This window comes from Neoarius graeffei, chromosome 21 (genome assembly GCF_027579695.1).
Source record: "Neoarius graeffei isolate fNeoGra1 chromosome 21, fNeoGra1.pri, whole genome shotgun sequence".
Classification (NCBI taxonomy): domain Eukaryota; kingdom Metazoa; phylum Chordata; class Actinopteri; order Siluriformes; family Ariidae; genus Neoarius; species Neoarius graeffei.
Window position 1 is genome coordinate 37,122,106 of NC_083589.1, and position 14,434 is coordinate 37,136,539.

The 14,434-nt window shown below is 42.9% G+C and overlaps 1 protein-coding gene across 3 annotated transcripts in view; it reads left to right on the top strand.

Annotated features, from left to right (window-relative positions):
* Window positions 1-14,434, top strand: part of tbc1d22a (TBC1 domain family, member 22a) — a 490,669-nt gene that overhangs the window by 305,492 nt on the left and 170,743 nt on the right. For all 3 annotated transcript variants that reach the window (XM_060903060.1, XM_060903062.1, XM_060903061.1), the window contains one exon: window positions 2,181-2,256. In XM_060903060.1, the coding sequence (XP_060759043.1) occupies window positions 2,181-2,256 (76 nt within the window). The remainder of the gene's footprint in view (window positions 1-2,180; window positions 2,257-14,434) is intronic.

The window sequence follows — 14,434 nt, forward strand, 5'->3', positions numbered from 1 at the left end:
ACAGGGCTTTATTTGTGTGTGGGTAAGTGAGTTGTCACCATTTTGCCTGAGACCTGCCCACAAGCACACACTCCACTCCAGCACCCAGGCTTCTCCAACAGTCCTGTAATTGCTGTGAATGATGGGTCTTCAGCCACTATTGTTTATCAATATCCCTGTCTAGCACTTTGAGCACACTATTCATCTTCCTTAACCCTCTGCATGCATGCGGTATTCCACTGGTCAACTTCCCGAAGCGGTGGTAAAACGCTACTCGGTCAACAGCTCGCTCATCGGTATAGAGTGTGTGCACGTGACGTCACGAGGTCATGTGATATTCGTTATCCGCCATTTTGGACGGCAAGGCCGCGCATAGAACTTAGACGAACCCGTTCTAATTATCAAGTGTGTGGGAGTAGATCTTTCGAGAATAGTTATATCTTGTTCAGCATTTGGTGTAATCTTCTAATTCAATACTCCTAGTACATCTGTTCAGTTGATTTTCTGATTGAATGATAACTGCATACTTAGAAACTAGACAGTCTAATGTTTAAAATGGCTATGCCTAGCCCTACTACCCTGGCCTAGTCTATGACAATGTTTTATCTTTTTGGCTCATATATGCCTTTGAAAGGCCAATCCATAGTAGGGATGGCGAAAACTAAAAAAAAATCTTGACCGACCACCGAGCCTCATTAGCCGGTTAAAGTCGGTTAACCTATGAGTTTAAACAGGGATGCAAACGGCGGATGCCGCCTTTTTCACGGCTGAATCGCGCAGATCCGTTTTTTTTCTTTAGGGGGGCGTTGGAGTGTCTGAATAATTTCATCAGAGTAAATTCTGTATTAAAATTACTAAATAAGCAAATGCCTTACAGTCCATGAAAAACAGGAAGTATGAGAAGAAAACTGCCCAAGTTTTCGCGGAAGCTGCGCAGATTTACTGTTTTTCAGACAAAAACATACATATTTACAACCCTGTCATTATCTGGAACTGAGTTTAAATTTCGAACATTCTTAAGATAAAACGTCCTGCATAGTCTCTTTATGATAAACGTCTTAATGCCACTTACCCGTGAGGTTATCAAGTAGACATTCTTCTTCGGAACCTTCCAGAGGTATAGTTGGGATACCCATCATCCCGCAACAAAATATTTATAAGCTTCCAGGCTCTTGTAAGCTTTGAGGGCTTTGCCAGTGTAACACGATTCACGATTAACGAGAAAATTGTAAATGTTGTGGTAGGCCAGATCGGGCAAATCGCCGGCACCGCAGCTCCGAATTTCCCTGAACAAGGATTGCGGCAAGTTGTACAGATCTGCAATCCCCAACCTGGAACACTTTTCCACGTAACGCTGCCTCACGTCACCTTCAAGATGCTGAACAAACTTAGACAAGTTATCGCACGATGTAGATGGGGTATTTTCCGAATTTTCTTGGGGATTACTGCCTGGATCCATTACGCTCACGCAAGGTAAACAATCCTGACGCCGTCCAATATGCCGGAGTGGGCGGAGTACACACGTGCGGGTCACGTGACTGCACATCCTCTATAGAAATGGGCGAGGAGGTACATGGAGGCGTGGAGCAGGATTCCTAAGCGGCTGTCTGGTCACGAGGGCCAGCGGCACACGCCGAAATGAATGTGGTAATTATGCTGCACTGTGGGCCACAAGACCATGATGAATATTATCACTTAATTATGGAGCTGACTATTCCCAGCACACAGCTACACTCGCTATGGCCATCCTGATTTGTGTGTGTGTGGGTATATAGTTTTTTATATATGGGGGGTGGGGAGTTATGTGCTTGGTACTCTGAAATTGACGATACCCATAGGCCTTTGTGTTTGTGTCTTTGTGAGAGATCGAGAGCGTGTTAACTGTGTTCTTGATGGTCTTTTTCCCATGGTTATCGTTATGCTGTAAAAATCTCTGAGGCATAAAGACATTATGTAAGCATCGCTAATGGATTCTGTTTTATGCGATCAATGACTTTTAATTGCAGTGATGTAAATGTATTGTAAATGAGCTCTCCGCAGGGACGTGACAATAACGACGACATCATACTGTACCTCTCTCTCTCTCTCTCTCTCTCTCTCTCTCTCTCTCTCATATTTCTGGATCAATGGAATAATAATGAAATTTGTTAGTTCGAGCTGTGCCTGACTTGTTTTTGTTCCTCTCTTTTTTTTGTTTTCAGGACAACTACACTTTTGCCCAGCCGGGGATCCAGAGGAAAGTGAAGGCTCTGGAGGAGCTGGTGAGCCGAATTGATGGTAGGTTTCATTTTTTTTTTTTTTTTTTCTGTTTCCGGTTGAGAGTACGCTGTGCGCTTTCTGGCTGCCGCTTCTCACCGGAGCTTTTTCTTTTTTTTTTTCCATTTTGTTTTTCTTTTTTGTGTTTGTATGGTTTGGTGTTGGTTTGAATGTTTTGTCCATCAGTTGTGGTGTAGCTCCGGACCCAGTTTTTGGGCGTCGGTTTCCTTCAGGCCTTGGTCTGCCATGGGTGATGCCTGTGCTCCTCGCTATGGACTGCAGTGAGCGCGTTGCTCTTTTGAACGTTAGGTTGTCCAGCGCTCTGTGCGGCGGTGCTTCCGTGCTTGGCGCGGTGTTCCGAGCGATGTTGCCCGGCGGCGGCTGTGCAGGTGGTGTAGGATTTATCTTCGTGCGCCTTTTGGTGGGACTGTGGTCTCTACGCCATTGGAGTTACATCCTGACCCGCTTTTGGTGGACTTATTTTCCCCCTCGTTGTAAAACGACCTTGAGTGTGAGAAAGGCGCTATATAAATTGAACTGATTATTTTCTTCTTCTTAGGTTCTGCCAGTCTTTCTGTACAGTACCGTTGTCTGTCCGTCCTTGGTCTTTTATTCATTTCCTTTATCAACCAAGTATTTTTCAATTATTCTAAGTATTGTTCATGTCAAACAAAATCTTTCTTATCCTTATGATTAATTTCTATAAGTAGAACAAATAAAATACAAGGCTAATGGCATTGTGTGAAATATCCCACAATCCAATGACAGCCTTGTTCAGGAAGGGCTTTGTGCTTCTCTGCAATCAGCAGAGAATGAAGAAGAAGCACATGAACACCACCACCGTAGCTCTGTCCCATTTCTTTGCCGATAGAGATGTCATTCACTATCAGAAACATAACAGCATTCAAAGAAATACCGGCGACCATTCTCAACCCCAAGAACCCATCCTGTACATGCACAAGACGAGAAAACACCCTCCTGTCTCCGTAGGTATATTTATACAGTATTTTGTTCAGAAGTACACAAAGAGGCGATCAAACGGCTTTGAGTTCTGATGAGATGTTTTTCTGTGTTTATGTAGCCGTGGATATAAAATAACACAGTCGTGCTTGGCTAAGCACTAACTGTGCTTGCTGTCACTATGGTTACCACGCGAGAGACGGTATATGAAAAGCTGTGCTGAGCAGAAAGTCGGACTTTTCTTGTGGGAAGCAGGGAGAGAGATATGCCTGCCATGTGTAAAGCCTTTTAAAGCTGCAGGCAGAACGTTTTTCTGGGCAACAGCGCTCGATGGAGTATACGATGCACTTAAACAACTAAAAGTCCCAAGTGAATAAAGCAGTGCAACAAAGATCGAAAGGTGCAATGTGTATGTGTTTACGGGAAAAAAAAAAATCTGACTTGACTAATAATTCATCCTATGGATTTGCAGAATCTTAAGCATGGGGAAATGGGAAAATTCTTCAGTCGATTTTTTGTTTTTCTAAATACATACCATAATATGCACCTTTAATAAACCTGCTACATTTTTTAAAAAGGTAAGACTGTGGTATTTACTTCTTTCGGCCAGCTCTTCTCGATCTGCTTATGTTGCATCTAAAAGATGTCAGATTAACGGCCAGGGCTCGACATTAACAGTCGTCCGACTGTCCAGGACAACTAAATGTTTGGTCCGGACAAGTCAAATCTGGATCCGCTTGTCCGACGGGGCAAGTTGAATTATTTCCAAGTCTCCCGGAAGTTCCAGGAGTCTCCTGCATTTTGATAGTGGCTCCCTGACGCCCGCAAATGAGATACAATATCCCAGAATCTCAAGCGAGAGGGGGGGAGAGAGCGCATGCTGATTGCTCTGTCTTGGTAAATGGACCAATCATTGTTTTGTGTGGACGGGTTTTACGTCTTCTCTCCCGGACCGAGAGTCCATCGTGTCTAGGAGTGTCATGGCAGAGTGCCCCAAAAACCCACATCACCTCAGACGACACGAAAGGTGTCCCCTTGCGTAATAGGGATAAATAATGCCGGTGTTGTGCGCTGTACTGTTTGTAACAGTGACTTTAGTATTGTCCATGGCAGGTTAAACGATTATAAAAGACATGTTGAGGTGAGTTGAACAGTGTCATTTGTTCATGTGCATGTTATTTACACTAGCCGGCTCGCTGCTAAGGCTACATGATGAGGCCAAGCTCCTTGAAGACTTGCTTAAAGTTGCAATTGAATATAAAAAATTACTTAAATCAGAGTAATAAGGGGCGGCACGGTGGTGTAGTGGTTAGCGCTGTCGCCTCACAGCAAGAAGGTCCGGGTTCGAGCCCCGTGGCCGGTGAGGGCCTTTCTGTGTGGAGTTTGCATGTTCTCCCCGTGTCCGCGTGGGTTTCCTCCGGGTGCTCTGGTTTCCCCCACAGTCCAAAGACATGCAGGTTAGGTTAACTGGTGACTCTAAATTGAGCGTAGGTGTGAATGTGAGTGTGAATGGTTGTCTGTGTCTATGTGTCAGCCCTGTGATGACCTGGTGACTTGTCCAGGGTGTACCCCGCCTTTCGCCCGTAGTCAGCTGGGATAGGCTCCAGCTTGCCTGCGACCCTGTAGAACAGGATAAAGCGGCTACAGATAATGAGATGAGAGTAATAAGCAGTTTACATAAATAGTATAAGTCGTTCATGTATTTTGTCACATTTTCTACATATGGGCTGATCTAATTTGGTTTACAGACTAGAGAAAATTACTCAACGGAGTATTACATTTAACCGCCTCAGACAATATAGTAATTATACCTTATGCTTTGTCTTTTAGGGATTGTTGAAAATCACCATTTTTATTGGAATTATTCCAGAGTTACATCAAAAAAGTTCCAACAGAACTAGTGCAATCCACTCGATCCGGCCGTGTTATTGTTTATGCGATCCTGGGGAAGTCAAGTGCAGCAGGTGCGTTTGGAAAAAAAAAAAAAACACGTCATAATGTCTAATTATAGATTATTAGACTCTGAATTCATCGAAATCTGAGAAATGGCCATCAAATAGCTCAATAAAATAAATTTCCGTGGTGAATCTTCATTTCATTTGTTGTATTTTTCTTTTGTATGGTTCACATTAACCATCACAAATGTGGTAAAATATTTTGCGGGAATTTTACGACAGTGCAGAACTTATTCACGTTTTGTTTCGTTCACAACATGATTCTGTCGCCTTTATCACGTCCAACTTGTTTCCTTTCAGTGTCATTTCTTTAAATTAATTTATACTTCAGGTTTTACTGGATTAACGAAGATATATATGTTATTTCCCAGCTGGGAGGTCCGTATCGTGAAATACCGTGACCGATGTCTTGAAAGTACTGAGCGAGGCCCTCTGGGCCGAGGTCAGTATTTAAGGCCGAGGTCACGGCATTTCACCATACGGACCGACCTTTAGCTGGTAAATAATATATTTATTTTTTTCTTTACCAAATTCTAACAGAAAACGAGAGCGCCCGAAAGGGAAAACTGAGGCGAGCTGCCATTTTGAATCCTCATTCACGGCTGTAATGCAAATGGCTTCCTCCTCGGTATACAAGTGCACTTCCATGGCAGGAAAAAAACTACATTTTGCTGCCTATGTAGTCCCCTATTTATACGAAATTGAGTCATTCAGGATTCAGCCATGTTTTTGCTCGGCGTTAGCAACAGTTACAGGTTTTTAGCTTTCTCCCGAAATGTTTTATTTTATTTCTTCTTCCTCAGGGTAGTAAAACTCGCTTTCGCTGTGAACACTGTCGTTATCATATCCATGCTGTAAAATTAATGCTATTTTGAATCCTCATTCACGGCTGTAATGCAAATTGCTTCCTCCTCGGGATACAAGTGCACTTCCATGGCAGGAAAAGAAAACTACATTTTGCCGCCTATGTAGTCCCCCATTTATACAAAATCGAGTCATTCAGGATTCAGCCATGTTTTTGCTCGGCGTTAGCAACAGTTACAGGTTTTTAGCTTTCTCCTGAAATGTTTTCTTTTATTTCTTCTTCCTCAGGGTAGTAAAACTCGCTTTTGCCGTGAACACTGTCGTTATCGCTATCCATGCTGTAAAATTAATGCTATTCTCCTGAGAAATCTCATCTCATTATCTCTAGCCACTTTATCCTGTTCTAATTTATAAGATTTTTGATAATCTTATAAATAAATCTTATAAAAAAGATAAATGTTGATAAAAATTGCTACTATGTATGTTGTTGTTGTGAACGAGCAAGTCGCCAGAGGTCCGTAACTGGGGTCCGTACCGTAGGATAAGGACCCACTTGCCAGCCAATCAGAACGCAGGATTTGATGGAAATCGGAGCGCAAAAAAAAAAAGAACTTTATTTCCTCCAGAAGCTTTGAATCTCAGCGAGTCTAACTTGTAGATCAGGTCAGGAGTTTTAACACCACGCGCACTATAATGGGGCTTTGGATAGTTTCAGTTTATTGTCCCAGTTAAAGTTTGAGTTTTATTGAAAGACTATAAATCATTGAAGCAGAATGATTATCATAACTATACCTGCTTTTGGATAAACTTTTGTTCATCACTTTCCTTTCATTGAAACATGGGAATAATAAAAAGTCAGGACAAGTGAAAAATCTGGCTGCTTATCCGGTTGGACGAGTGGGTGAAAACGTTAACGTCGAGCCCTGACAGTGCGTGTGTATTGATTTACACTAAAATCCTGCGTTTATTGGAATTCTTGAAATCCGATAACGCTTTTAATTTTGACCGATGTCTTCACTTTGTAGTGTGCTGTCCTCAACAATCTGGCCCCTGCCAAAATTAGATGTCGATCGCTTGATGATAACTCACCAAAAATAATAATAAGAAGAAATGGAAAGAGAAGATGCAGAATGTTTCCCAGTCCTTTATGTCATTCTGCTGACGACAGAGAAGTTACCTGCCCTAACTCGCCACATTTACAGTCTCTCCCCCTCCCTTTCCTTTCCACATTTCTTGCCCTTACACCTTCAGCCTGATTGTCAGACTCAATCAGTGCTGCAGTGGTCTGGCCTTTGCACAGAGCGCTGCTGCCCCGCTGGGGAAAAGCCAAAGCCACTGGAGCATAGGCCCCTCTCATTACTTTCTATTAGGTGGCTATAATCAGAATTGAATGGCCACTTCTCAGAGACAGACCCTCCTCCTGCACCTCAGCACCCCGGCCTGTCTGCTCAGCATGCATCGACTTCACTGATGCTTTTCATTTTTGGGAGAAAAGTAGGCGGTGAAATTTGACTGCTTTCCCCTAATTCTCTCGCTCTCGGCGCCGTTTACACTGGAGAGAGTGCGCATTTCCCCCGTTTCGCTCTTGGAATGGTGTGATTTCCTTCCAGCCCAAATTAGTTTCTAAGTGAGAGATGTGTTCGGTGTTCAGAATCTGGCTATCATAAGTGCTCGAAGATTGTCGAGCAGGAAGTAACCCTGTTATCTGGTGAACAGATCTTTTGGGTTGCATTTACTTTTCTTGTGTCAGTGATTCATTCTTTTCAAGTTACTACTGAAGAAATTCACAGGAAGCAAGAATCAAATGTCAGACATAACGATTCATGGGTGAAGGTCATGTTTGTTTGTTTGTTTGTTCCTGCTCATACATTGCTTCCTACATTACATCAGTGTTTCCTCTCACTTTATGCAAGTTTTTTCTCACCACTCACAGAAGTACCGTATTTTCTGGACTATAAGCCGCTACTTTTTTCCTAGGTTTTGAACCATGCGGCTTATACAAAGTTGCGGCTATTCTGTGGATTTTTCTTCCACCGCTAGGGGCACTCTAACCGGAAGTAGAATCAAAAATAAGATAGACGAAAAATCAATGCAAAGAAGAATTAGCAGATCTTTAGCAGATAGAACACGCACGACAAATTACTAACTGGTAATTATTTTCAAATCCAGCGAAGATGATTAAAGTGACTTGTGGTTTCAAACACAGGAGAAATGAAGGTAAATAAATACCGGTTATTTTCTCTTGGTTCTGTTCCGTTTTAATCAGCGAAGTTGCTGCCGTGTTAAAAGGCACTGTTTGGAAAGAATCTGTTCAGGTACATACATGTACATTTACAGTACAAAATCGTTCTGTACATGCAGTAAATATCTAATTTTTCAACATAGATATCTGCGGCTTATAGCCCGGTGCGGCTTGTATATCTTTTTTTTAATTTTTTTTTTTAAATAGAGCGGATGCGGCTTATATACAGGTGCGCTCTATAGTCCAGAAAATACGGTACATATTTTGAAAACTGACTCTTGGTATTTTCTTTTTTGAGCAATTAGTCGACTTGTTAACTTGAAGGAAGCGCAATGTCGCGCTGTATGATTCGACTGGCTTCAGGCCATGGACAACTTACACTAATCTGATGGGTTACTTCGAGCACACAGGCCTTTAACTACTACGACAAATAAGTACATTCCTCAATTTTCTACATACATGTAATCTTTTATTACAGTATGAAATATGTGGCCGATCACAGAATCCAGGGACACATGTCGGCCCGGGGGCATTTTGAGTTATTGACAGATTCAGAAAGTACAGTTTCTAAGCTTTCCAATGATGCCTTCCATGTGGAGATCTGACAATATTTGAAGAATGTGTGGCCTTTTGAAAGTGCATACCTCTTAAAACAGAAAAGGGAGAAAATCGCCCTCAAAGTTTTCCATCTCAGCTACTCTGGGTGCAGGGCGGGCACATAATGCTGCTCATTTGTATGACATTAAGAAAAGCCCTACCCCCTACGAGCTAGCACGATGCTACTTTCATGTAAACAAAGATCACCACGTCAATTTTCCTTCCATGCAAAGTATGCCCAAAACAATTATGAAGTACAAAAATAAGTCCTAAAGTATACTTCAACGTTTTGTGGTTGGAAAATTACTCACACCGTAAGAAAGAAAGATAGCACAATGATGACACAACTAACACAACACTAGTTTCATGTAAAGCCTCGGTCACAACCGGCCGTATGTGCTCCTACGGCCGGTCTACATGCAAAAAACGCAAGAAACGCACGGAGAGCGCGCATGAAACGCACGAGAGCGCGCGTGTGAAAAGCACGAGAGCGCACGTGTGATGTGCTGATTTTCGAGCCGCAAACCGGCCGCAGAGGTTCTTTGTCATGTGAAACAAACTCTACGGGCGCTTACGTTTTTTTCAGGTTGCAAGACAAACTTACGGCCAACGCGCGTCTTTGTCCGTGAACAAAAAAAAAAACGCAGCGATTTGGGAAACGCCAAAAATCACACGGCCAAAAAATCGTACGTCCGGTTGTGACCTAGGCTTAACCAAACCACAACACTCTCTGTTATCTGCAAAAATAACCACACAGCCTTAGATTAATAAACTTACCCCATCAGAAAGAGAAACAGCGCCTTGCACACATCAATGCCTCCGATGGAATGTAATCCTAGAACGGTCCGTGTATCATCCGATCATTCAAGTATTCCATTCAATCTGGAAAACGAGGTTGCGGTTTTTTTTTTGCTAGAAATGGTTATCTCCGATGTAAATACCGTGTGTCTGTTTGCTTCGCGGTGTTTCAGCTCCTCTGCGCTCTGTTTAGTAACTCATTCCATAGTGAAATCACACGCCTGTATGCAGTTAAGTAGCCATGCTCTCAGCCCGGATCATACAGCTGATTCGCGGAAAAAAAAAAAAGACTTAAATCATCATGTGAATGGCCCATATGGTAATTTACCCACACCCCCCAGCAGGCTACAGTCCTGACAAAAACGAGACAATTTGCAACAAAAGATGTATGCTTTTCCAACAAAACAGTCTATTATCTGAAATACTGATTGCATTCTTCAAGATCTCAACTTGCACATGATGGAAAAAAACAAAAATCACAAATTTCGAAAAAAAAATGCTTCTTTTGCGATTATCTCGGATTCGTTTCGGCCGACATGTGTCCCTGGATTCGGTGAGGGGTCACATATAATCACAGTTCTCCCGTCCTTCCTGTACCAGCACCTGGTCTTCTCAGGCAGTCTCCTGTCCTAGTACTAACCACGCCCTTAAGGCGCATTGGGCGGCACCGATCTCCGTTTCAGTAGCCCTCAGCCTCTCTCCTGTTACATAGCTAGGGTTACAGTGGGGGGCGCTTAAGTTTGACTCCCTACTCACATCTGTATTGCGGCGTGCCTCGCCACATGACAGGAGGTACCATTTTTTTATGATGGTCTTTGGTATGACCCAATCACGAGTAGAACTCAAGATCTCCCGGTCCAGAGGCAGACACCCTAACCACTAGGTTAACAGTATAATCTTCACAGAGACTATACAAAATAACTGAAACGTTGCTCCGACGTGAATTGCCTTGAAAATCAATAACGTTGTAACACTGATGCTTCAGTCTCATTTGTGGTAATTAATACAAAGCTATACTGTAGGTATCAGGCCTGTAATGATATATTTCATTCAGCGATAAATCATGATAAATTTTATGATGATTTGAATCGATGAAATAAAAAAACAAACAAATCACAATTATAATTATCAGGCTCCGTAATCTGTTTTTCTGAGCTGTAATTGCATTGTTTAGACAGCAGAGAGCGCAGTAACACACAATAGCGAGAATACACGTGACTTCACCTTAGACGGAAGTAACACAGTAGAGGTCTGCGCGGGACAGAATTTTCAGTCCCGCTCCCGCAAAGAATTATGATTTTCAGTCCCGCTCCCGCCTGCGCCTGCCATATTTTGTCCCGCTCCCGCCCGCAAATCCCGCATGATGCAGACATTCGCGTTATTTCTCACGAAAGTTCATGTCATTGGCTTGGGGAATTAAACATGCTGAGCTTAGCTGAGCTCTCCACTGACCGATCCTTCACCTAGCGCACGTAGCGAGGGTGCGCGTTGCTAGGCGGCATGCGCAGCTGAGGCTTTACAGAGATACCCATTGTGAGCTTCACTAGAGGAGCTCTGCTCTTCTGCCATGATCGGAGATCTCAAACACGGAAGAGCGGAAAGGAATCGGAAACGTACGCGAGATTAGACCACATCCGCAAATTTAGGCATCTTAAAATGTTTTTATTAATGCCAAATAAAATATCCAGCACAAATTATATATGATGGACATAAATTAATAATTTATTAATTTTATTTTAAACACGTTTTTAGTTAGCGGGACTGCAGCTTATCACCTCTCCCGCCCGCTCCCGCATTGTGCACTCCCCCTCCCGCCCGCAATGAGCTTTCAAAATTTGTCCCGCATCGCACTGCTTTGCGTCGGGTCCCGCGGGAGTATAGGGCTCTATAACACAGCGTGAATGCGGCGAGAAAACACACACACAGATCTAAACTGGGAAAGAGCGGTTGTGTGATTGTACAAATAGATTTAAGAAGAAATCTGAGCTCTTTTTATAGACTGCTGAAAGATAAAGCAAAGAGAAGCAAATGAAAATAGTACAAAAGTTCATAAATGTTGATTAAGAAAAGGCCTATTTGTTATTAACTTGTTCGTTTTTAATAAAATTTAATATTTCAATGAATAGGTTGTTTAGAGTAGGGCGGCACGGTGGTGTAGTGGTTAGCGCTGTCGCCTCACAGCAAGAAGGTCCTGGGTTCGAGCCCCGTGGCCAGCGAGGGCCTTTCTGTGCAGAGTTTGCATGTTCTCCCCGTGTCCGCGTGGGTTTCCTCCGGGTGCTCCGGTTTCCCCCACAGTCCAAAGACATGCAGGTTAGGTTAACTGGTGACTCTAAATTGACTGTAGGTGTGAATGTGAGTGTGAATGGTTATCTGTGTCTATGTGTCAGCCCTGTGATGACCTGGCGACTTGTCCAGGGTGTACCCCGCCTTTCGCCCGTAGTCAGCTGGGATAGGCTCCAGCTTGCCTGGAGAAAGATAAAGCGGCTAGAGATGATGAGATGAGATGAGGTTGTTTAGAGTTTACCCTGAATTTTACAAATGTGGGTAAATCATTATTGTTGGTTATTAAGAAAATTAAACTTTTTTTTTAAAAATTAACAAAAGGAACATTTAAGTCGATAAAGAATAGGGAAATAAATGTTGCTTTTTTCCTTTGGTAATAAAACTTTCTTGATTTATTTTTTGTTCAAAAAGTATCCTGCGGGCGGCACGGTGGTGTAGTGGTTACCGCTGTCACCTCACAGCAAGAAGGTCCAGGTTCGAGCCCCGTGGCCGGCGAGGGCCTTTCTGTGCGGAGTTTGCATGTTCTCCCCGTGTCCGCGTGGGTTTCCTCCGGGTGCTCCGGTTTCCCCCACAGTCCAAAGGCATGCAGGTTAGGTTAACTGGTGACTCTAAATTGACCGTAGGTGTGAATGTGAGTGTGAATGGTTGTCTGTGTCTATGTGTCAGCCCTGTGATGACCTGGCGACTTGTCCAGGGTGTACCCCGCCTTTCGCCCGTAGTCAGCTGGGATAGGCTCCAGCTTGCCTGCAACCCTGTAGAACAGGATAAAGCGGCTAGAGATAATGAGATGAGATGAGATGAGAAGTATCCTGGGAAAATCGAATTGTGAACCCAGTATTGCGAATCGAATCATGTCTTGGGTGAATCGTGACATTATTTCTGGCACCATATGTGACCTAATTAACAGCTGTTGGTTATAAATTAACAGCAGTCCATTTCTAGGCTCAGACAGTCGTGTAGTGTCGCTCATGTACAGCTTGTGTGATCATACCGTGGTTGCTGTTGGTTACAGTTTCGAGCAGCGACATTATTTTACAATCGCGTTAGCCTACAGATCCGCTCTCCATGCTGTGTGGTAATTCAGCTTATGAGAATTTTACCACACTTGCTCGGCTCAGTCTGTAGACATGATTTGTTGAAACTCACGGATGCTTTATGCGATGTGCCAGCATGAATGTTGTAAAACTGTGAAATGCCATTGTAAATGTCCAGCTGCTGGATTGCACGAGGTTGTTCATCCAGGGCAGGAGTCACTTTTCATGAAATCTTTACAAAACCAGGCCGAGCCGACTGACAGGCTTGTGAACCGTATATAGAGGACATTACACGGTGGCATGAAGATATGAAGTTTATCTTCAAGCGGTGAACGTATTGTGAATGAGTGATATTTTTCAACGTGAGAAGATAAACTTCATATTTTCGCCCCACCATGGAACGTTCTTGATGATGTACAGTATGGACGCATCCACCAAAAAAAAAAATGCAAGTTAATCAAAAGAATTTTAATTTTGAACCGGTTTGCCATTTTGACAACGCACGTCCAGTCAGCAGGAAAACACTGGGAGTGACATAAAAACGTGTTCTATTCCCTTCTAGCGGGTTTCATTCATTTGGTTCGGTAGCATGCAATATTGTTAGCATATCGCTTATCCTACGTGTATTACATCACACTGCCCAATGGAGAATGAGCGTTGAATATGGTTTACGATATTGCACGGTTGTCAAGACAACATGACGTCACACATTGGACACTAGCGAGCGACTGTGACATTTTGTAAGCAAACATGGCTGCCAGGTTTGCTTTGTTAAATACGGAAGATTTTGAGGGAATTTTGAAAGAGGAAGACGCGTCGAACACTCAAAAGGGATGTGTATGTATTATTATTATTATTATTACAACCCCGATTCCAAAAAAGTTGGGACAAAGTACAAATTGTAAATAAAAACGGAATGCAATAATTTACAAATCTCAAAAACTGATATTGTATTCACAATAGAACATAGACAACATATCAAATGTCGAAAGTGAGACATTTTGAAATTTCATGCCAAATATTGGCTCATTTGAAATTTCATGACTGCAACACATCTCAAAAAAGTTGGGACAGGGGCAATAAGAGGCTGGAAAAGTTAAAGGTACAAAAAAGGAACAGCTGGAGGACCAAATTGCAACTCATTAGGTCAATTGGCAATAGGTCATTAACATGACTGGGTATAAAAAGAGCATCTTGGAGTGGCAGCGGCTCTCAGAAGTAAAGATGGGAAGAGGATCACCAATCCCCCTAATTCTGCGCCGACAAATAGTGGAGCAATATCAGAAAGGAGTTCGACAGTGTAACATTGCAGAGTTTGAACAGATCATCATCTACAGTGCATAATATCATCAAAAGATTCAGAGAATCTGGAAGAATCTCTGTGCGTAAGGGTCAAGGCCGGAAAACCAGACTGGGTGCCCGTGATCTTCGGGCCCTTAGACGGCACTGCATCACATACAGGCATGCTTCTGTATTGGAAATCACAAAATGGGCTCAGGAATATTTCCAGAGAACATTATCTGTGA